At 41.2% G+C, this 24,638-nt stretch overlaps 1 protein-coding gene across 1 annotated transcript in view; it reads right to left on the reverse strand.

Annotated features, from left to right (window-relative positions):
- Window positions 1–3,194: 3,194 nt before the first annotated feature.
- akap12b (A kinase (PRKA) anchor protein 12b) overlaps window positions 3,195–24,638 on the reverse strand; it is a 41,118-nt gene continuing 19,674 nt past the window's right edge. The window contains exons 3-4 of the mRNA XM_070926014.1: window positions 6,655–10,929; window positions 3,195–5,549 (exon numbers count right to left, since the gene is read on the reverse strand). Of these exons, the coding sequence (XP_070782115.1) occupies window positions 6,659–10,929 (4,271 nt within the window). The 3' untranslated portion in view covers window positions 3,195–5,549; window positions 6,655–6,658. The remainder of the gene's footprint in view (window positions 5,550–6,654; window positions 10,930–24,638) is intronic.

Genomic DNA, 24,638 nt, shown 5'->3' on the forward strand with positions numbered 1-24,638 from the left:
CACAGGCAGGCTTTGAGAATAAAAGGAAGAGGAAGCTGAGACAGTTCCGGAGGAGACGGCATGTTGTGAGATAAGTTGGTTGAGGAGGAGAAAGAGGTGCAAACTACTAACAAGAGTTGTTTCTTCATGGTCATAAATGAGAGGCTGATTCTGCAGATCAGGTATCGATTATAATTCCAGTTTAAAAGCACACAGTATCCCACCTGAGACAATCTGTGCTCTTTTTTCTGTTCTGTTATTGTTTTGAGTAGTTGCCTGATATGCAGGAAAGTACATTTGTCTTCCAGTCATGTTTTGTTCGGCGTTTTGGCTCAGCAGAGTGAATACCTTGAAATGTAATGGCCATTATTTGCGTTCTTCTCAGCAGCCATTTGGTTGTTTTAATCTGTTTCATTGACTGTGCTAAGTGTGATTATGGTTCCCATATTAAAGCACAATTGCTCTTCATAGTAAGAGTTTGGCCACTGAAGGTTGGCCACAACAAGCAAGAGTGATCATTGTGTTTGCAGTTGAGCCACTTGGATTCTTTTGTACTCTTAATTTTTACTTATTGAAGATGCAACATGTTCCATTCAGACACACATACCTAGATGTGAGTCTCTGCCGTACAATATTGTACATGTTGTCTTTATGTAATTTGCTTGAATCTACTTCTAAAATCCCTTAATTTTTGTTTGATACGCTTTTCTAATTTTATATACAGTGCTATATTTACAAAGATTACTTTATATTGCAAAGGTGTATGTATATTAATAGACAGTTAACTTTCAAAATAGGATTACATTTGGTTTAGCAAAGTTTATGTATTAGGGATGGGCATGACGAATGTATCTGTCTTCTAGAAATAGGTTAAAAGAGGTTATAATTCAGAACAAAATGTGTGATTTTCTCTCTTCCCCTTGCCACATGTGTGCTAATTGCTAACCTCCTGATAAATTTTGTGCAAAGGGAAACATTTTCTGTGTATTGTTAAGGCCTGGTAGCATTTATATTTGTTCTTAAACTTCAAATCGGTAAAGGAAGTAGTAGTTGCAACAGAAGTCATTTATAGAAAAACATTATGGGAGAATATATGCAGGAACATATGATGTTGAGTTTGAATGCTCCACCTGTTAGATAGTGTAGAAGTCATATAAATTCAGGCAGGGAGAGTTAGCTTTAATGAGAAGCTGTTAGCAAGACATATAAAAGGACAGGGTGATATCGCTATATACCGGACTGACTGGATACATATGTGTTATGGGAATATAAAAGATGCTATTTATTAGAACAACATCAATTGTTTGGAATAACAAACACTTTCTATGAACTACTGATGACTGGAAATCTTTACACATATGTCCAATTAATGTGAAGCCGTTATATAATTTGTGTAGCAGTAGCACAAGTAGCATGATACAGGTTGTTGAACAAAATTCTCAATTAGACCCTTTTCAGGCCAAGATAGATCTGTGAGCATCACTGTCTTCAGTTTTTCCTTTTGCAGACTTACTTTTTATTGTGATTACAACTTACAACAACAGGATAACTATCCATAACTTTTAGAGATGCGGTGTTTTTTTTTAATCTTTACATATTTGAATATTGAGATCAGTTATTTTAGGGAGGCTTGTAAAACTGTATTGTTATTGTTCCTTCTAGTGGAAAATAAAGTCTACATTGTATTGTTATTGCCACAACATTGCCTTTTTTGCTGCAAAAACTATAAATTGTTTGAGACAATGTGATCTCTACATCTTTATCGAACCCATAAGGATGCAAAAAAACAAACAAAATGATTTCTCTTCTACGAGGCAACGAGTCTAATCATTTAGAGACAAAGTTTAACAATTCAGAAGACTTGTGATATAATTTGTAATATTATTTGAAAGCCACAAATAATGTGTACTGTGGAAATTTATTTTATTTTAAATGTAGTCTTTGCTGGATTTGTTTGAATTATTTCTAGTAATTTTGTGAAAATATGGAAACAATGCCCATCCCTAGTATGTTTAATATTCATAGTTGTTTTTTTTTTTTCTTTTGAGCCAATTTCACCCAGCCTCAAGTACAGGTTTGTGACAGAGAGGATGAGGCCCAGTTCCAATTCGGTTAAGTGGGATTTTTGTACTTTAAATCCTACCTTATTAAGTATTGAGAAGCAGTTGCTGCTTTGATGCAATGAGCCCAGTGTTTGGCTAGATGGAGCTGTTTTTCTTATTTGTCTACTCAGGTCTAGCAAGGGAGAAGGCTGTCAAATTTGAAGTCATATCTTTAATAGTGTTTTTGTGGTGAATATCATTTTTATTGTTTATAAATAAATATTTCATCACATTTTGGTTCACAAAAAACAACACAAATATATGTGAATCTAATCTTACAAGTGTTTAGTATTGACTAACAGGGAAGGATTCTTGTTTGTGTCTCGAGTCAAGCTTGTTGTGTTGAGGGAACTGAGATGCTGTACTACTGACATTCATTTCTCAGAGCTCAATTGATACACAGGAATATGCACAGCTTTATGAAAAGTCGAAATCCTTCCTCAGTTGTAATTGTTCTTCTGCCACACCAGTCTTGTAACTCAGTGGTTGTGTATGTGTGTGTTTAAACATCTCAGTATCTCAGGAAGATGAGAAATTTGACATCGTCTTTTCTGTCCACTGTTGTTTATCAAAACAATAATTTCATTTCCAGCCCACAATCCTACTCCCCAATGCCCATCTGACATCTACTGTGATCAATCTGTGTTCTCAGGAATGTGAGTGATTTTCTGTATAAACAACTTTGGTTTTTTTTTCAGTGAAGAATGAACAATAAAAATGTGTTTTTGTAATTGTGGATCTTTTTGTCTTTGTTTTTTCCTCAACAAAATGGATTCAGGAGCTGTCGTTAGCACTATATAAACATTTAATAAGTGGTTTGTAACACATATAATACACAATGTAAGAAGATAAAGGGGCAAGTTATTAACAATTATAACTTCTGCTATGAAGACCTTTTTTATTATTACACCTGTGTTTTACTATATTGTCATTCATCATCTGTTTATACAGCAGTCTCCACTTATAATTGCCCACAAGAGGAGTTATAGCTAAATTTGGTTAAATTTTGGTTTAAAGGGTCACTTAAGTTTTGTCTTTGCTCCAGTGGTAAATAATGTCTTTGTATTGCTTGATTATGTATGAAAAAGTCCAGGGATTAATACAAAACGCACACCAATTTTCTCTAACTTTATTGAATGAAATATAGACAAGTTTCTGTATCCTTACTATTAACAGCTTGGAAAATATAAAAGACAACTAAGCCCATGCTACATGAATATTATGCTAAATGGCTGCAGGTTATTAGTTAATATTACAACAATGATTTTGAAGTACATACAGTAGGTATACAATCTGTACAAATGTTAACAGGTTCACAGTTAAGTGTGTTACAAAAAGCAGGGAGGACTGAAGTGGGCGGGTACCCAAACTAAATGCTTTACATTATGCAACAATAGCAAAAGTCTTTAGTTCACTGTCTTTTTTAATCACTTATTTTTACATAAAGCAAGTATGGATGAGACACACCCTCTAGAGTCAAAGTAAAGGGAAGTGAGGTCCATACTGCCGGATCTCGTTTGGTCATAAAGCTGAGTGAAATGTGAGCGTCCAGAGCTGCTTATGTCAGCCAACAAATTCAAATCAATGATTATAGAAGTGCTCACAGTTAATTCTCAAGTTATCTGAATGGTTGACACAGTGCAAGTTTGCCAAATTTGGTAGGAAATAAACAAATACCAGTGTAACCCATAGTCACACATTTGCTTTGGTGGTCAAACTGGATCCCAGGAATATTCAGATATTCCTCCATCCAGACAAGATGCTTTAGGAATTTAATTGGATGCAACTGATGTCTTATCCTGTGAGCCAGGGAAAGATCATGAGTCCCTGATTGATCTTACCTCGATTTGGCTATAAGAATAGAATGAGCTTCTGTTTTTACTTCTGGTACCATGCAGTCGATGTCTGTGCCTCTCTAACCCCTGGTGCCAGTTTAATGAATCTGAACTATTATGCTGGGTGAAGAACACAACATATGAGCAGGTACCATAAGACTGGACTGACCAAAGATCGTTTTTATACTTTATCACCCTTGTTAAAACATACAGATGAAGTAAAAATGACACCAATGACTGAAGACTATAGGGTGCACTACTTTTTGTAGGCAACAGAGGGCGGCAACATACTGTCTTTTCATCAAGAAATAAGAAAGGTGTTAAAACTTTAAACTGCCACAAAGTATGTCACACAGTCACTCAGAAAACATGGCAATTAAACACTGTGAACATGAAATGCTTTATACTTCTTACATGCACGTGTCTACACAGTATGACTCATTCAGTGTCTAAAATTGGCACATGTATCCTTTGCACGTTTACCAAATACCTCTGTCACATGATCAAATGAGGGTGTTATAATAGTATTTTATTGTATTATTACATGAAACAATGTGTAACAATGTCTTTTTCACAGTAAATCAGGCAGTGATGGTTTGTCTTATCTACATGAAGCTTATTAAGTATTTTGTTGGGGTGCAGAGTAAGAACACATTGTGACAAGAGAATGTGTCAAAAGTCAAACATGTGGTGCATTTCTATATCACCACACTCTCTGCCCTCTTGTTGTTTTCCTCAGTCAGTGTTATCACTTACTGTCAGTGGAATCACACTTGTACCATGGTTTAGTTATAATTGCTACAGAGTCTTGAAATAATCATTGAATATGACTTTTAAAGCTGTGATACACCGGCCACTTATATGCAACAGTCTGGTAAACTTTTGAGAAGATCTCTGCATCAACCGTTAAATTGCCTATATCATAATGTTGCTCAAAAGAATACCTGATGTATCACAGCTTAATATGGGAATTTTAAAAACAGGCAACAATGTCCATACAATAACAAAATAGGGCAAAAAATGAAAAAATAAAGACTTAGGGGTGAATGAAAGAATACTCGAGATATAAATACAATATACAAGATAATAATCCTCCATCTCTTCACCTTCTGACATCATCTCACTCTTGCTACTATACACATACAAACACACACGCACACACATACGAACACATACACACTTGACCAGGTAGCAGACTCTCGTCTTACGCAGCAAGGGCAACGGAAAGTCACTGAGACACTGAACATACATCACACTGATTACAAGCCAGATGGGATGCTTCTGAGGCACGGACATGCTTTAGTGTGTGTGTGTGTGTGTGTGTGTGTGTGTGTGTGTGTGTGAGAGTGAGTGAGTGAGTGGGTGAGGACATGGCGGTGGGACGTCACGTTGCAGTGACAGGGCTGCAAGATGGGGTTGGAGTACAGGTGGAAGGGGAGGTGGAGAGAATGGCGGAGCTGTTGCTCAGTCACTCAGTCTCTCTGGGCGGGATGGGCGGAGCCCAGTCTCAGTGTGTTACCACAGAGCTGCCTCTTTCTCTCTCTCTCTCTCTCTCTTTCTCTCTCTCTCTCCCTCATCACTCACTTCCTGGTCCAGACTGTGTGTCTCCCAGGCATCAGTCTTGTATCTTCAGCTGTGGTGGAGAGGCACAAAAACAGATATTAGAAACAAGAAAAGACCACATCTTTATTTCTCTGGAAATTACATTCCCTTGGTATGTTATGTTGTAGGACCAGAATATTAATAACAAGCTGTATTTTAAAGTAATATAAGAATACCTCAAATTTAATTTGCAATGTTCCTTTAATATAATTGATGCATTGTTTTTGATGTGGACTCTTTTAGTAGACTGAGAATGATTGATTTTTACCATCCTGCTTCTTTCTTTCTTTTGTCCTTTTATGTCTCTCAAGGTTTGTTCATATGATTCAGCACGCATTTGCTAAGAGAAGGCTTCTGTACCACTGATGCTATTAAGCTGCTGTAACTCATCAAGCTCTTTCCTGACATACTTTCCCATTTCTATTCCTCTCTAGACTCTCCTTTGCTGCAGAGCTGCAGAGCTTAATTCATTTGAAAGTGAACTGCGCCCAGTTTCTCCCTCCTCCTTGTTGCACTAAAATTGCACTATCCTGTATATTAAAGATATAATTCCATCAAAACAAATGAAGAAAAAACAACTTGAGCCCTTTGAGGCTTTGTAATTGAATCTAACAAATGCGTACTCGGACATGGTTTCTTGACTCCATACCGAGTCTGTGATAGAAGGAAAACAGGAGGAGGGAGCGGAGGAATCATAATCAGTCTTTCAGCACAAGTTCATCTGCCCCTCACACACCGCTTCCCTTTAAGACCCCGGCCTACAAAGAAGGGGTCAACATCGGCATTCCTGCTTTGATATCAAAGGTCCCCTGGTTACTCATAGCCCGAACAAAAGCTTTTTCATCTGGCCAGCGGGCAAATCCCCTCCCCTACTCCCTAATAAAAGTAGGGCCCATTGATGTTTCAAAAAAGACACTATGAGAAGATTGTCTGATAGGCCAGCAAAGGAATTTTGAAAATAACTACCTTTTTTCATTCTTTACTGTTCCATCACTAATTTTCCAATACCAAAATACTAAAAAAACACCACTTTTAAAAAATCCATGTTAAACTATCTTTGATGACCTGCATTTTGTTTTGTTGCCATGTAAAGCAATTGTCGTAAACATATATCAATGTTGTGAGATCAGTCTCACCTGCTCATGATGTTGCTGTGATCTCTGTGGACACTGGCTCGATCTCCTTCACAGCCTCCTCAATCACCTCCATCACCTGTGCCATCACTTCTGCACACTTTACCGATGAGGTTTTCTCTGTCTCTGGTTGGCTGGCTGCTGCCTCTGTGACCTCGCTGGGAGCCGAAAGCTCTGCTGAAGCTGTCGCTTGAGGTTCTTCTGTCAGCGTTGAGAGTTTGTTTTCACTTGCAGTGCTCTCAGCTTTTACGTCTTCAGCCACAGGACCATTGCTGTCAAACTCCACCGCAGCCTCTTCTTCCACTGACGGCGCCTCAATCACCTGCGCTGTCTGCAGGACCACTTGGACTGGTATGTGAATCTCTTGCACTTTCTCTGTGTTCTCCTCTGAAGTCTCATCTGACTTTGCCTCCTCTAATTGTGGTTTCACTTCCTCAGCTGCTTCTTTTACATCTCGTTCCTGAACTTCTGGGTCTTCTTCTCTGCTCTGTTCCTCCTCGACCTGTTCAAGCTCTTCTCCTGTCTGACTCTCCACCACTTCTTCCACTATGACAGTTTCATCACTTACTTTTACCTCCACAGCTTTCTTCAACCCTTCTTCTGGTTTCTTCTCCTCCTCTACAGGGGCATCAAGGCTCTCTATAACCTCTACTGGGATTGTGTCAATGACCTCCATGGCAACAAAGAGTGGCTGAGGTGACTTTGGTGCTGGACTTTTTACGCAAACAACAGCAACAGGGGTGTCAGTGATAATAGGGATCTCTGTTGTGATCTCAATCTCTTTCTCTGTTGTTGCTACAGCCTGGACTGCTTCTGGGATGGTGGCTGTTGGAGTGGTGGGCTTTTTGGGTTCAGGCGCATCTTCTGAAACTTTATCCATGGCATCCTGAATGACAGCCTGGGCAATGACCATGCTCTGAGCCTCAATTTCACCGGCCTGCTGGACATCCTCCTTGATTTCCTCCGTCTCCTTGCTGGCCTGCTCAATGACCGCGCTGATCTCCAACTCTGCTGTTTGAAAGGTAGTGGCCTCCATTGTTTCTAAAACTATACCCTCCTCCATGGTCACCATGTCTGATGTTGCCACTTGGTCAGACTCCACACTGAGCGGGGCCACAAGTACTACTGTTTCTGTGATAACAGGACCCTCCTCACTTGCTACAACTACAGGGAAGGCTGGCTCAGTCTTCATTGTGATCTCTTCAGTCACACCCTGAACTACCTCTTTAACAAGGTTATTTTCTTCAGTGGCAGCAAGCTGCTTTATCTCCATTTTCACCTCCTTGGTTTCTACAGTTGGCTCAGTGACTTCTACGCTCTGGGTGCAAACAGTTGTTTCAGATGTTGGTGAAATCGGACTGACTACAGCAGCTTTAGGAGAGTTCTCGCTCATGACGGTAGGCTGAAGGACTTCAGACTCCTTCACAACAGTGTTGACAATTCCAACCACCTCAATCTCAGGTTCATTGCTCCCACTGGCTGCTTGAATGTCTACCACTTCACTCAGTGAATTTTCAACGACAGGCTCAAGCTCGGTGGCTTCCACTTGGTGCACTTGGGCCTTGAGCACTGCATCTTCTGTAACAGCAGCTTCCTCTCCATATGCTGGTTTCTCTTCCTGTGACACCTCTGTGCTAAGAGCATCACGGATCACAGCCACACACTCAATGATGGGCATTGCAGGTTTCTCCAGGGCTACTTTGGCAATCTCCTTAGTTCCTAGGCCAGTGCAGATAGCCATGGCCTCATTAGAAGCGTGTGGCTCCAGGGTGGTATTCGTCTTGGACTCTGCATTCTCAGTTGGTGGTGCATACTCCATTTTTTCCAAAGCTGCCTCTATTGGTACATCTTCAACAGTCACAGATGACTTGGGTGGAATTTCACTACTTTGGGCCTCTATGCCCACCATAACCTCATTTGCGCTCTCCGGCTTGGGCCCCTGAGGAACAGGAGTGGTTTCATCAGCTGGATCTGGAGCGACAGGCTTCACCTCAGCTGTAGACAGTCTGCGCCCTGTGTGCCCTAGAGCTTTAAGGGGTGGAGAAGCCTCGCCCTCAGTTTCATCCTCTGTAATGTCCGTGTCAACAGACTTTGGTGTGGCAGCATTCTCAGCCTCCTCTGGAATGTCACTCAGCTCATCATGTTTATCATCAATGTCTTCGACAATGGCTGGGATCCATGAAGGGGATCTATCTTCAGCAGACACTTTAATCTGGACTGCAGCCGCTTCTGCTGGTGCTTCCTGTTCAGTTTCAACTTGGTCCTCATACTCTGAAAGAGGAACCACAGCTGGAGTGTCGGAGTCCTCCTCACCTGAGCCCTGTTCAGTGGAGGCTTGTTTTTCAGCCTTCTTCTTCCTGCGTCCAGGCAAGAACTTCTTCAAGGAGAATGATGACTCATCTTTTGGTGCTTCACTGTCTGACTGGACTTGTTCTGCAGTCTCCTCTTGCTTTTCCTCAACTTTGGCCTGTTTCTTTGACATAACTATGCGTTTCAGTGTGTCCCAGGCAGACTCTCTCTCAGGGGGACTGCTTAAAGGTTCAGGGGAGGAAACAATTTCACCTTCACTCTCTTCACTCTTCACTGTGTTTTGGGAAGTGACAATTGCAGCCTCAGTTTTGCCCTCCTGCTCCCCTGCTGCTGCTGGTAATTCCTCTTCAATCTTGGTCTCCTCATCATCAGAATCAGAGGTCCTCCTAGTCCTCTTTTTGGGTCCACCCATACACATTAGAGCCTCCCAGGAGACAGAGGTGTCCATTTTCTTTTTGGGCTCCTCGGTGCTGCTGACCAGTTTCTCAGTGTTTTCTGTCTTTGGCTCTTCCTCAGTTGGCTTATCCTCCTTAGCCTCCTCCTCAACACTCTTATCTGCTAATGGGGCACTCTCAGAAGAGGAAAGGGTGGCTGACTTTGCTGGCTTCTCACCCGAGGCTTCATCTTCACTCTCAGAAGACCTTTTCACACGCTTCTTGGGTGTTACTAGTTTCTTGAAGGAGGACCAGGCAATGATACCCTCTTTTTTCTTCTCTCCATCAGAGGCAACTTCACCTTCAGTCTCTTGGCTAGACTCATTCTGGGTCACCTCAACAGCAATAACATGCTCTCCTGACTCCTCTGGAGATGAGGGCCCACTATCAGCTTTTGGAATCTCTGCTGAGTCGGTGGAGGATTGAAGCTGCTCAGCTGTCTGCTCCCCAGACTCAGTGAGCTTGGTCTCAGTATCTTTCTTGGTCTTCTGTTTCTTAGTTGAGAGCTTCTTCAAACCAGCACCAGTGAAAAGCTTCTTAAGGGGGCTTCCCTGGGGCTTTGCTTTCTCCTGTGAAGATAGCAGCTCAGCCTCAGAAGTTATCCCTGCTGGAGCCTTCTCCTCTTCTGCACTAAGTTCAGCCTTTTCCTCTTCTTGTTTGGTTTCATCAGTAGTAGCTGCAGCAGGAACAGGGGTTTCAACAGTGACCTCAGGCTCTGGGGTAGTCTCTGATTTTGCTTCCTCTGGAGTAGCTGGTGCCTCCTCCTTGGGCTCTGTTTTTCCTTCCTCAGGAGTTGCTGGTGCCGTCTCCTTGGTTTCTTGCTCCTCCTTCTCCTTCTCCTCCTTTTCCTCCACACCAGCAGCAGTTTCTTCTGTCTTAGCTGTCTCCTCCTCAACATCTGCCTCCTTGTCTTCCTCCTCTTTTGTCTTCTTGATGCTGGCTTTCTTTCTCAGGTTAGAGAAGAGTCCTCCACTGAAGAGCTTCCTGAAGGGGGACAGGGTGGTCTCCTGGGATGGTGGTGTGGTCTCTCCTTCCTTTTCAGCTCCTTCCTCCTTGGCTGCTTCATCAGTAGCTTCAACTGGGGCATCCATGGTTTCAGCTTTGTCACTATCTTTATCGATTTCAGCCTCAGCAGTAGATGCCTCTGTATCAGCCTCCTTTTCTTCAGCTGTGCTCTTCTCCTCAGCAGTGGCAGCCTCCTCCTCCTTTGTGGGTTCATCAGTCCCACTGACCTCGTCTCCATCTTTATCTTTGACTGTCAGTAGCTTCACAGGGTCTTTTTCCTCACTTTTGTCTTTCTTCAGAGTGAACTTAAAGCCCACAAAGCGGAAGATCTTCTTGAAGCCTACTTCACTGGCATCATCAGGTTTCTCCTCCGCTGCTTTCTCCTCAACAGTGGAGATGTCATTGGCATCAGGAGACTCTTTCTCGACTTTCTCGCCATTCACTTGAGGAGCCACTTCATCCTGGATGGTGTCCATAGTCTCGGGAGCCTCCTCCTTTTGAGCCACAGACACACCATCAGGCTGGCCAACTGAAATGATAAGAAAAGAAAGAACTTTAAACTATCAGATCAGATATTTATCAGTTTTCTCACTTCAGTTATATGTTATACTTACTGTACTACAGAAAGATCATCAATATTATCATGATATTCATATAAAATGATTTGACCAGAGTCACAATTTGTTTAGTTCAAATCACTGGCCCAGGCAGCATCACTCTGTGTTCAATAAAACACTCTGTGTCATTACTTTTAGGAGAAGCTCCATTAAAAACAAATGCAGGTTTTATATCATCAAAAATCTCATTGCCATCTGCAGATTATCAGAGACGTTGTGCAGAAAGTATTTGTTGAGATCCCCAGAGCTGGGGATCAAGCATATCACTACTTAATTAAAATCAGATTGCAATTTGGTCCAGCTAAACCTGTGCACACACAAGAAAGAAATAAAAGTTTAGGCACTGACACAATTAAAACAGTAATCCTCTAAGGGAGGTTCATAGAAAATGTTGTGCAATGAGAGTAGTGCTATTAGCAATTTGTGGATTATTATTCCAAAACACAATATCGCAATGGCGCGTTGTGTGAACCACCTCTGCTTTCTTTTGATGGTTAAGCTGGATCACATATTCCATTATTCTGAGTAGTTATACAAATGTAAGACAAATGACGTATTAGCAGCTGAGATAAGAGAGAAATACACAGGATGTCTGCCTGCCATGTCTGTCTGTGTTTTGACAGAGGAAGGCGTAGGGGGATGATGACCTGCCAGTGTCTGAAGCTTTTTTTCTCTGCCTTTCTCCCCAGATCTCACTGCAGTCTGGAAAACCTTATATCTGATACCTCTAGACTCTCCCTGGACTTTTAATGCCTAGCTATCAGCTTACTTGATTACACACACAGGGAAACACAAAAACACACATCACTTCCCAAGACCATGCACACTGTGGGAACTACCTCCTTCTGTTTACCTGTCAGTCTACTAGCAAAGCACATATTAAAATGCTGTAAAGCTATAAACCAGGAAATGAATGCACAACTCAACCTTTAATTCAAAAGTAATACACAAAAATGCATGAGAACGACGTAAAAAAGATATTAGATCCCAATTCATTATGCAATCTGCTATGGAAATTGGATTCAGTTTTTAAATAAATATCTGAGAAAGATGACTGTGTTCTTGTCTCACACAAAAATGTAAAACTATACGCCCACATCTGTCCACATCCTTTTGCTAAATTATAGGCATGAAGCTTCACTCAGTAGTGCTGCATTCCGAGAATATTTTAGCTTTAAAATAGAAAAAACTTTTATTTTATAGTTTACCTGACCAGTAGAATAAATTAAGTAAAACCTTTCTCCTAACACTGCAGCCTTTCACACTGAATCTGTATGATAAAATAAAGATGTGCTTTCATACACTAATGTTGTTAGTGAGGGCACGCCTATATCTTATGTATAGATTTGACTTGAGAGGAATGTGAGCTATGCCGTGTGGGGAAATTATTTTAGGATGCTCTAAACATGCTCTGAATTTAAATGCCGGAGGGATTTCAAGAATGTTTATTTGTTTTTTGGTTAAACTGCGTCTCGACTGTGCCCATGTAGGATTCAAACCAAACAATACAGGCCTCTACTACTACCCCTCCTTAAAATAAGTCCCAATCCCCTTGACCCAAATTCCACCACAGCAGGATGGATGGGGACCCACCCCCTTCCCAAGACACACTCTCATGCAAACACAATAGCCCTCTAACCCGTTCTGGCCTCCGAAAATAAAGGAAGGGGGTGGTCAACTTTTCTATTATCAAGACACACTGCTGCTTGGAGGAAGTTTGCTGACTTTACCAAACTGATATAAACACGAATAAAGAAAGGCCTGGGTCATCTATAAAATACATCAGCATCATATGGCAGTGGCTCTCTCTCACATAGGTGTTATTTTCAGTGTGCTTGTCCAATCACATGGCTGTTAAGCAAGCAAGCCAAACATCATATAGAAATGAGTCTGTGTTGAGTTCATCTAATATGAAACCTGAGTACAAACACAAATTCTGCTCAAATATGCCTGAATGTGTGTACATAATTACACTAGCTCCTCTAAGCTCTTTTCAATGAAGTTCCGGTGCAGTAAAGAGTTTTTCAATGAGGACATCTGTGTGTGTGTGTGTAGGAGGGGTCACACTGTTAGTAAGCCAGACGAGGCCATGTGTGTCTACATGTATAATAAAACAGGAGCCATGTTGATTTAACAGACTACTGGCATCTCTTCCGTCTTTTTGATCTTTGTTTTCCGGCCCAACTTTTTTCTTTACAGGCACACAAAACACATCCCTAGATTGATTTGGTTAGTGGGGGGGGGGGGGGGGGGTTAATGTGTGGTGGAGGAGGGAGGGTGTTGAATAACAACTGTACCAGAAAGAATGTGAGTGTGAGGGGTGAGGCTACAGGGGGTGAGGAGGGGACAGTTAAGAGATGAAGGGATGGGGTTGAGGGGGGTCTGCCCTGGGGCTGAAGCCTTAACTCACTTTAGAGGGTGTTGCATATCTTTTACTCACACATTCATAGTTGAAATGCTTCTGCTCTGCTGGAGATGGGCTTTGTTTAATTGTGAGTGTGAGAGCATGTGGTAAGGCGATGCTCTCATATTAAATATCATAAGCGCAGCCAAAAAAGCGATGTTGTTGTAAATCTACTCGTCTCCAGCGAGATCAGATAATGTTTCTGTTGTGGCTGTTTCAGCACTAGAGTGGGCTTGTGTGTTGTTGTTGAAGGCGGGGGGCGAGGGGGCAGTTGGGAAGCTGAATGGCAGCTATTATTTCCAGACACTATTTACAAACTTTGCCAAATATATGCAAATCCTTGTTGTAATTAATTGTCTGGAGCAGAAGCCCTTTAAACAAAAGAAGTCAGTTAAAATGAGGACAAGACATCCCCACACCCTCCCCCAACAGACCCTTGTTAGCGCCCCCTTTCTGTATCAAAGGTGTGGTCAAAATGTCTGACCCTACATATCAACAACACCCACTGTTGCACCACTGGCCTTTCCCTTGTTTTATTAAGATCAAGTCAGAATCTGATGTGACTTAGATCACAGCAAAATATAGAAAACACAAATGTTTATCTATCAACATCAGTATATTCCATTTATGTGCAGAAACCAAAACCCGAGATCACCATGAAGCAAAACATTTCAGACCTGCTCCATAAGAACCATCACTCCCAGTTATAAGGCCTGAAGAAGAATCAGTCTTGGCATGTAATTAATTCCATACGCCCCTTTCTCCTCCCTCCCTATCCTCTGCGGCTAAACTGAAAAACCCCACTGGGAATTAGGATCCCACTCTAATCTAATGAAATACTTCACATGACAGGAGGCAGGGAGCTGGCTCGGATGGTGACATGAGCTAAAAGCAGACTTTGACCATATTTCTGTGAATGCACCTACATATATGTCTATCTGGCAGCTGTCACAGTGTGCGAAATACTTTCCCCACCAAGAAGTTTGGCCGTAGTATAGGATGTATACTTCTGAGTTCAGGGCACTCAGCAGTTGGCTTTGGCCAGAGACGGTAGTTCCAGCACTGTGAATGGTATTTGTACAGTAGATGGGAATGAAAGAGGAGAACGTTTTGTAGGACTTACTTTAAAGCCAGTGGTGATGCAAGAATGATGATTGAACACTTGATGTTGAAGTTCAAGCTCATAAACAATATCAAATAAAAGTTAATGATTATTATTATTAAGTTATTTTCAACACAATCTTTTCACTTCCAATTGAAACTACTCACCCGTGCCGGGACATCTACAAACCTCAGTGCTGACTAACCACACCCTCAGGCAAACAATGCCTTTGGCTACACTCACTCATGTAAGGAGAAACCCCTCTCTTTGAGTTTTAGATGTAACCTAAATAAATTACTAAAAGCCAACAAATATGATCAAATGTAAAGTTTCAACTTATATATGTTATGTATAATATAGCTATAGTTTACTTCACAGTAAAACAGTCATGATTTTGATTGTGATTGAAAGTTGAAGAGAACACTTAATGGTTAAGATGATATAAATTAGATCTTATTGAATCATGGTTCTTACCTGTTAGAGTTATTGTTCCAAGCATTGGTATAAAAGTCCAAAAATCCTTTCTCCAAAAAATTACCAAAATAAAACAAGATACCACAAAATTTTAGATGCTTAAAAAAATATTTCAAGAAGTGGTCTATTTGGTTGCTCTATTGTTTTCCTTCACGTCTCTGCACACTCTGAGATTTGCTTCTTTGAGTTGGCTCCGTCTTCACTAGTAAACTCAGTCTGAGGGCAGAAGCTGCGACTCTCTCTTCCAGCGCTTCTCAGCCAGTATGAACAGAAGAGAGAGCTCTGCACACATTTCAACAGACTGAAACACATGTCATGTTAGGACCACCCCTGCCTCCCTCTTCCTCCCACCTCCCTCTCCTTTCTTCAGCTGTTCTGAATGAGCCCCCTCCCCCCCCTCCTTATCCACTCACCCTCCCTCAGACTTCACCATCCACCCAGGATGACTGGAGCTCATCATGTGATCTTTCAAGGAAGCATTTATTGCCCACCCTTCCAAAAAAAACATTGGATTGTAGATGTTCAAACTCCATAAAACCCCCCTCCCTTAATTCCTCAACCTGTTTCATATACTCAAACTCATACACATTGTTTCTTTAAAGGGGGGGTCTACAATCTCCTTCTCTGGCCTTAATACCCATGTGTGTCCTCAAAAGGCAGCCTCTCACAGATTGTTTTTAAAATACCAATTTAAGCACCCACCTTCTCTCCCCCTCTTCAGGAGGCCACCAGGCTCTCCCCTGTATGTCATGAGGAATGTTGACAGAGCCAAACCAGAGGGAATTTCAGGATTTTACTTACTTAGTTTTACATAACTTTTCATTTGTTCCTCAATGGAAGTGGTTGATTTTTTTCAGCCTTTTTTAAGCTTCCCAATCCCAATACATTCAATCAAACTTGATAAGTAAAGTAAGTAAAACTTAGTTCACTGTACACTCCCAAAGTTCATACCAAGGGCCTAAACCCAAACCATGAACGGGGGTGCTATTGAGTTGCTGCCTGCCCCCTGTGAATGTTAATAGGCCCCTCTCAATTACTCCAATACAGACACATTTAATTCAGAGGGGGGGGGGGGGGGGAGGAATGCAGATAAATCCTCAGGTAAATACCAGCATAATCAGATCTGTCACACTTCAGCATTGTCCCAGAGGAATGTGTGAATTCCATCTAGAAGGCTCCCAAATGGGTGATAACAGCGGTAATCAAGTACCGTCTGAAAGCCCCCTCACCCAAATGTGTATGTGCATGCTTTCAAATGTGGGCACAGTATACACACTGTGGGGAATTTCTTGATATTAAGCTGAACTGGTATAATCAAGATCCAGGAGCGAATTTCTTGAAGTGTCGGCAGTGATTTTGCATACAACAGGAAAACCATCAGCAATATTTCTGTGTGCTTTCCTAAGTCCAAGTTTTTCCTGAAGCTCTTAAACTTGATATTTTCTCAATTTCTAAGATGCAAACAAACAAGGCAACTTAAAATCAAATCAGGTCACAACAAGACAACCAAGGAAGGCTCTCGGGCAAAATGTCTCCAGCGAAACAAATCATCTTATTTTCTCTTTATCCGACACCACTTCCTGTGAGCTCCTGTGAGATCCATTGAATTGAGAGAGCAGTGAATAACAAGATCTATGCCCATGAATAGAGGGCTTCATGGTTTTTATCAGAGCTAGCAGGAGTGAGAAAAGAGGAGATGAAGGGAGGAAGGAAAGAAAACAGTCACAATTCTAATGAGATATATTATTTTCACAAGAAAGTTCCAGAAGATAACAAAAGGAATCTTTATTATATTACAGAGAATTTAGGCTGTGCATGGCTGGCATTTCTGCTCTTTTCTCTCGTCTTAGTAACTTAGTTACATGTTTTAGGTATAAGTATATAATTTAATTCCATCCGTGCATTAATAGGTAGCAGCAAGTTAAGAGTGAAATCCTATGGGTATATCATGAAAGACCCATTCATTTGTTCACAGTCATTTACTAAAAATGTCATTGTGACACACCAGCGAGGCTTTCTGTTATTGCAGTGACTCATCTGGTAGATATTTCACTATCTGTACAATGCTACATAATGACCACTATGACAGTACTGTATATTATGCTGAGTGGACAGTGAGTCAGACGGAAGGGAATTTAGAGTTTGTTGGATAGGCCCACATCTTCCTTTTCCCTCCCAACTTCCTTCATATGACTCACTCACATCAGTCACATTCCTGGACTTCCATACATCCTGACAGATTTTAATGTAGGCACAGCTTCAGGCTACACTGAGCTGTTTGGGAAAAACTGTCGTAAAGAATCCATATGGTCCTCTCGGAGTTACAGGACAAGTGTGACATTTGAAAAAAAATGTTTTGGAGCAGCAGAATTTTAGCAAATAGCGAGAAATGCCCATCACAAGTCCCCAGAGCCCATTGTGTCATTTTAAAATATATATTATAAACAGTCCAAAACCAAAAGATATTCAGTTTACTATCATAGGAGACAAAGAAAACCTAAATCTGGGATGTGTCCATTTGATGGAAGTCTTTGGTTTGAATATTTCACTCAGTTCCATATAGCTTCAATTAAGAGCTGTCAGAGTGGAGTAAGATGATTTTAACAACCTTAACGGGCCAATTCAAATATTTGTTTTTCTCCTTCGTTTCTTTTAGATAAATCCTAATTTAATTAGAATAGGCTGCCATCACAACACTAAATGAACAGGAGTGTATTTTGTATTTAAACTGCAGTTAAGTCAGGATAACACAGGGCCAAGTCTTGAGGGGGTTGACGCCCCATATATCTCGATAAATCAGAAAACGTGCCTGAGTTCAGGAATGTTTGAGGAGGGGTCTTGAATGGTCTGGCGGGTGGGGGGTTGGGGTGCTGGGCGGAGGGGCTTTTTGTTGCCTGTGAAGAAGTGAATGACATCATCGGACAGCACAGAAGAAAACGCCTCCTACTCTTCCAAGAACTGGATAGGATGATGTTGAAATAATTGGAGGAAAGGGAAACGAGGGCCGTGAGTGTGTGAAACTGCCTGAGATCAGAGAGATCTTACACTCAATACCTTGCCTTTCTTCTGCATCTTTTTATTCTGTTTTGCTCCTTTCACACCATCGTTTTACCTCCCGAATCTTCACTCCACTCCTCTTTAATCCTTCTCCCTCTCTACCACTTTCTCCTCTGTCTCTTCTGCCCTCTTGAGCACCCATCCCACCTCTCCTGTTTGTGTGTGGGCCGAAGGGATGGATAAGAATGTTGGACAGGAAACACAGTCATTTCTTGACATCACTGCTTCCTCTTCCTTTCGCCCGTTTCCTCAAGCTACACATCATTCTGTACTCTGCACAGTCTGTCCAACAACCTTTCCGCCATTTCTTGCTGAGATTAGGGTCTGTACATTACGCAATGTCGCGTGATGAGATGAACACTGTAGTTGTGACGTCTCAGATTCGAGTATTTCATGACCATCTTTTGTTCATTTTTGCAGTAAAACAATGTAGGATCATGTTTACAGCTTTCAACATTGACAGAGAAGGTGTTGGTTCCATAAAATCAATATGATCTTGCACGCAACTGGAAACAATTATATTTTAGATCCAAGCATGTGTGCTTCTGTTACTGTTGATCTTCCTAGCAGTCCAGTTAAAGTCCTACGACCTACAACAAAAACTGTGCTTTTAAAACTGCGGTGAAGCGCAGCGTTTCTTCCAGAGGGGTATGTTTAACCAGCCTTTGCCATCAGTTATACTTGCATTCCTGAAATATCTGCACCAGCAATTTGGCATTCCAGCTGTTGTTATGCATCATTCTTGTCTTCCAGTACAGACTGAATTGTAAAAATGGGGAAGTGTAGATCTAAAGAAACCCCTCATGGAGCTTGAAAAGGCCTTGGAAATGGTCCACATTCACATACGAGTGCAACAGTAAAGAGATGAATGAATGAAGCTCGTCGACTTACTGCTTCAACAAGGATGTAGTCTTTGATGTGTATTTTGATCCACAGAAATGCGCCTTTCAAATGATTGTGTGTTCAAAGATGGTCTAGATGGAGGCTTTGTACCACATAATAGAAGAGGCTAGTCAAAAACAAATATGTCATTGATAAAAATGCCCCAAAATCCTGCTGAACCCAAAAAGCGGCTCATCTCGTCTTTGAGCCAAAATAAGACTTCCTGCGCAGCTGTATTTCATGAGAACAAAAATGTTCTTCCTAATAGCTCTTATCCTTCACGCTCTTCCTGGCTGCTTATCCATCTTCCTTACCTCAGTTTCATGCACAGCTCTGCTTAACGTTAAGATTTGGCTGAGATCCATTAACTTGTACTTGATCTACACTCAAAAATTGTTTATCTTAACAAGTCATTTAATCTCAACTGAGTGCTTAAATCAAATTTTTTCTAGAGATGGCCAACGGAGTGAGTAATTCCACTTGTTTCCACAACAATGTAGTTGTTTTGAGACTTTTCAAGAAAAGAAATGTTGGTAACTTAAGACAAGAGGAACAAGGCAGATCGCTGAAGTATTGAGTGCCCAGCACCGAGAAGATTACACCTAATTTTTGCATCGGAGACAAGTGAAAAACCTCGCCGCACTGACACATTCCTGGCACTTATTTAAAGAAGATTTTATCATTAATTGCAAGGTAAAAATTACTTATTATAGTGTATGGATACTTACAGCATTGTAACAGGGGCCATAACACTATTAAAGAAGGAGGAGAAGGAGGGGTCAGCCACATTCCTGGTCCATTCTCTCAATCCTCCATGTGCCTGGGGGAGGTTAGGGGTTGAGGAGGGAGATTAGGTTCCCTGATGCCGGTAAAGATGAGAGAGCAGCGCCTGCGGAGACGAGTGGGTCCTGGGGGGTCTGGGAAGCCCTGGTGGGAGTCTACCATGAGTTTGACCTTATTACTGTAATTTTAGGCCCTGTATACCTGGGACACTCCTTTTAATACTCGTAGGGATGCACTCCTTACAAACCTCGTGTTTTGGATAGAGTGTATTTTGGACACACTATGTTTGTGTATCCAGCAGTCCAGTCCATTTGATTTATACAATGATCACTGATACACTGTCAGACTAGAAATAACAGCATCTGCTTTTGTATTTGTGCCCACTTAAAAGTCACTTCTGAGTTATTTACTGTGCGAACAAAACAACCTAAACAGCAAAAATTTAAAATCTACAGGTATCATCAGTTCATATGGGAGGTATGGTAGGATGTTGAGCTAATCTATATTAATTCTGCTTGGACTACTTTCCTCAAAGATTTGTAGAGATGCCAACGTTGGTCAGTCTGTCCATCTCTTTGGTCCTGACTTAAATATCTCAACAACTAATGGATGACCACTAAATTCAAGTTCCCTAGAGGATGAATCGTAATGGCTTTAGTGATCCCCTGACTTTTCCTATAGTGACACCACGAGGTTGATGTTTGTGGTTTTTAATTAAATGTCTCAACAACTATTGGATGGATTGCCATAAAATGTGGTACACAGATTCATGTTCCCCTCAGGATGAATTGTATCCTCATAATTCTGATGATCCCCTGACTTTTTATCTAGTGCTCTCATCAAGCCAAGATTATAACTTAGCATGGTCAACGTTATACCTGCTTAATATCAGCATGCCAGCATTGTCATTGTGAGCATGTTAGCATGCTGATGTTAGAATGTAGCTCAAAGCACTGCTCTGCCCAACTATAGTCTCACAGAGCTGCTAGCTCGTGTTACACCAGAACCAAGCAGTATAATTATGTTTGGTGATATGGCTCGGTTCAAACATAACAGAATCTGTTACAACATTGACATAGATGCTAATACACTCTTATAGTTTAATAAATAAAGCTTCAATAATTAGCTATAGAACATAATACAAGGGTAATATAGAATGGTAAAATCATGACGTAAACGTGAATTCTGAGGTTGTGGAGGTTTGGATGTCTGGTATGTGTCAAGGAAAAGTGAGTGTTACTGTATGATGTCTCAGAAGAGCAATTTAAGAGACCATCCAATAGTATATGGGCAATTGGCCATCAGTGTTCTGGCAGGTGCAGTCACTGGAGACATTTTTGATTAGCATGCTGTCAGCTGATCTGGTTATTGCTGATGGTCTGTCAGAACTTACTCAAGCTTCATTTAAAATGTTGTTGAGGTTGCTTCTGGAAAAGAAAAAGCCTTCTGTCTGATCAGTTTGCCATTTGTCTCAGCCAGTCTGATCAGGCTGAGACAAATGGCAGCTTTCTAATAGACTTCTCCTAACCTCCCTTGCCCTGAAGTGTATCTTTAAAGCACCCACTTTATAACAAATGACTAAATAAAACATGCTGCACAGATGAACATAATTGAACTACTGACTGGACAATGATGGATCTTGAGGGGCTGAGGGCCTTTTAAGCACTCCGATCTAAAACTCTGCCTCCCTGACACTTTCCTCTGGGATCACTTTCTTTCTCTGAGGAGAAGAAATCATTCTGACGTCTTGCAGCAAGTTGATGGATCAGCATCTGTGCAAATGCAGTACAGTCCGAGGGCAAAAGAATTCCTCCAAGCAGTGCGAGTACAATGGAAAAAGATGCACAAGCACATCTGAATAGGAAACTTTGCCTGTAATGAGTATTGTCAGCTGGAATGTAAAAGGAATATGGGCAGAAATCCAAAAGGAATGATCCGGCGGCTGGATTGTGTTATGACGACTGTACAACACGAAGCCTTATTGGCAGAGATCAGACAGAGATTAAGTGAAGGGAGAGGTCCCTTCCAGAGGCATGATTTTGGCAACACGACAATGTATGTCCCCCGGGCCGAGCCTGAGTAAGTCCATCCTGGAATGAAATCATGGCCACACACACAAACACACACACACACACACACACACACACACACACACACACACAGGCTACCATACATTCACCTCGTAAAAGTTAACACCTGCAAACAAAAAAGAAATAAAAATGTAGCACAAAGAGACTCAAGTGAGTCATTTCTGACAATCCATGACACACCTGGAATCTTTAAAGAATCTTATATATTATATATATTACTTTTTGACATGCTTGTCACATTGTACAAAATCTGGTTTTAACTACAACTTGCTTTTGATTTTGAACTCAATTTATATATCCAGTATTTAATGAATTAATAAATGAAATCAATTAATTGATTTAATGTAGTCTACCGCAGCCATCTGATCCCTTGAGTAGAATGAAACAAACAGACATGCAGTTTTTGACCTATGGTTGATGTCCAGTGTTCATACAAATAAACACAAACTGCTATGAACACACAAACACATTCACACAGTCAGCATTCTCTCCCTCTAAAGCCTTCCAGAAAACTTCATCTGCCCTCTTGTAGAGCCTGCGAGCCATCTGGGAGGGACCGACACCGCTCCGGCCAGTGGATTACATCAGCTATGATGTCAGTCTTTGGGCTCCCACTGCATCCCATGCGCCCACACCCCTGAAGCCAGCAACCCAAACACACATGCAGGCCTGTATGCACGTCTACATGGAGAACACAGCACACAACAAATCTTACTGTTGCTAATGAGATCAACATATGAAAAGATCTACATGGTTGCTTTAATAACACATTTACAGTTGTACACAAAAGGACAAAAACTGAAGTGATAATATGTCTCATTTTGATGAAGTTTGTAGGAATGCACTTTGTTATAGACTGACGCAATAGGTGGCTGCATCATTCACAGATGACTGTGTATTAATATCTTTCTCTCTCTTTATCCTTATCTATTTTTACCCCTCCTTGCTCTGTGCTCGCCTCTCTCCTCTCTTTAGCAAAGAAACATTTTTGAGTGCTCCCTTCAAAACTCTACTTTCATGTAATATTTATTCAGTTCCTTTCTGTCTAATAACCCAGTGTAAACTCTGCATTCCTAAGCCACAGCCCTCCTGCCTGGGCTTTCTCAGGGAGGAGAATCTTTAAGATTGATTTTCAAACAGTATTTGAGCTCATTTGTTATCTATGTTATCAAGAAAAAGCCCTTGAATAGGATGACAGAAGCAGCAACTACACATTTCCTCTTTAAAAGACAAATACCATACCAAGTAACAACAAATACAAACAACTCTTGGATTCAGCTATTTATGCACTGCTTACTTCTTATTTTCTGTCCTGCATTTTCAGGATTTCTCAATAACCAAAATACGGCGGCAACAGCAACACACGGTCACCTTGTGTGAACCAGCAGATTCATTGTTTGTATTCACAAAGGGGTCGACTACTGATGGAAAATGTCAGTTTGGAAAATGTAACTCCACACCATCCTCTTACTTTGATACTATTTTAAACAAATACTTTCGGCAATTTAATTAAACATGCCATGAGAGATGATAGAGAAAAATATTTTTGCTGCAACATATATTCCTGCTATTTGCTTTTTACTGTCACGCAGTCCAACTATACTTAGACTAATTGACTTTCCCACTCCACAGCGGAGTCCGATATTATGAGTTTTTCCAAAACCTACAAATCAGATATCAAAAATGGGCACAGAACCAAGAGGTACAGCTTTTTTGAAAAAGTGAGTTACGTGTCTCAGTTCAAGTTCCTACAATACTTAAACAAGACTGTCAGTTGTTATCCAGGCGGGCGTATGATGTGTTTGGGGTGTGGCGTTTCACTACCGAACTGGTCCTCAAACTGTAAACACTCTGGTATACCTGATAGAGAGAGATTATGGTTGTGTGTTTGTATATGTGTGTGTTTGCACGTGTGTGTGTGTTTGCTCATGCGTCAGTCTTTTGATCTGCAGCCTGCCTTTTGTTATTTTTCGTTGTTATCAGAGAGATTCCTCGGCTCTTCCTGTCTCCCACAATGCATTGCTGTCTTTATCAGGCTGCACAAGAGGTAGAGAAGTGCTCGGATGTGAAACCCCTCCATGCTTTCCACTCCCCTATCTTCCCTCTTTTTTCCCCACTGTGTATCTCCCTTCCTTTCATTCCCCTGCACTCCTTTAATATGTAGCCTTGAAATTCTTTCACAACTTCAGTTGTTTTCTGTTGTTTCCCTCCTGTTTCCAGTCCTGCCAGTGAGAGTGCCAGCTTCTATGAGAGCAATATCAGTCAGCTGGTTGGTTGATTTGTAAGTCAGTTCAAACTTCACAGGACCACACTGTTCCCAGTTTAATCAGGTAGAGTAGGATACCTTAGCCACGGCTCTTGGGTCTGTGGGTGAATGTGTGTACTCAAATGGATTTGAGCGGATCCACTATCAGGTCTGATCACGTGGTGCAGCATTATCATCTTTTTTGAGATGTGAACTGTGAAGTGCAGGAAAAATGAATATAGGAAAAAAAGTATATCAGATTTATGTATTGCTTCTCTTTTTCTTTTTTTTTTGACCATAGCTGCTGATTAAGATTAGTATATGAGTGTCAGATATATTTAGATTCTGGTTACGTATAGTATAGGGAGCAGGTCTAGAGGTTGCTAAGTTTCGAAGGGTAAAGCCACACCGACACGCATTGCATGGTATTTTGGCCTGAAAACCTGCATGCAGAGATGATCTCTACTGTGTTCAAAAGTTCTGATTATATTAACCTGAGCAAAGCAAAACAAATGGTCTGTAGCTTCTGTTTGTGTATGCATAAGTGCACAAGATCTAAGCATTCCCGGCAAGGTAAATATGTG

This window comes from Enoplosus armatus, chromosome 19 (assembly GCF_043641665.1).
Source record: "Enoplosus armatus isolate fEnoArm2 chromosome 19, fEnoArm2.hap1, whole genome shotgun sequence".
Lineage (NCBI taxonomy): Eukaryota > Metazoa > Chordata > Actinopteri > Centrarchiformes > Enoplosidae > Enoplosus > Enoplosus armatus.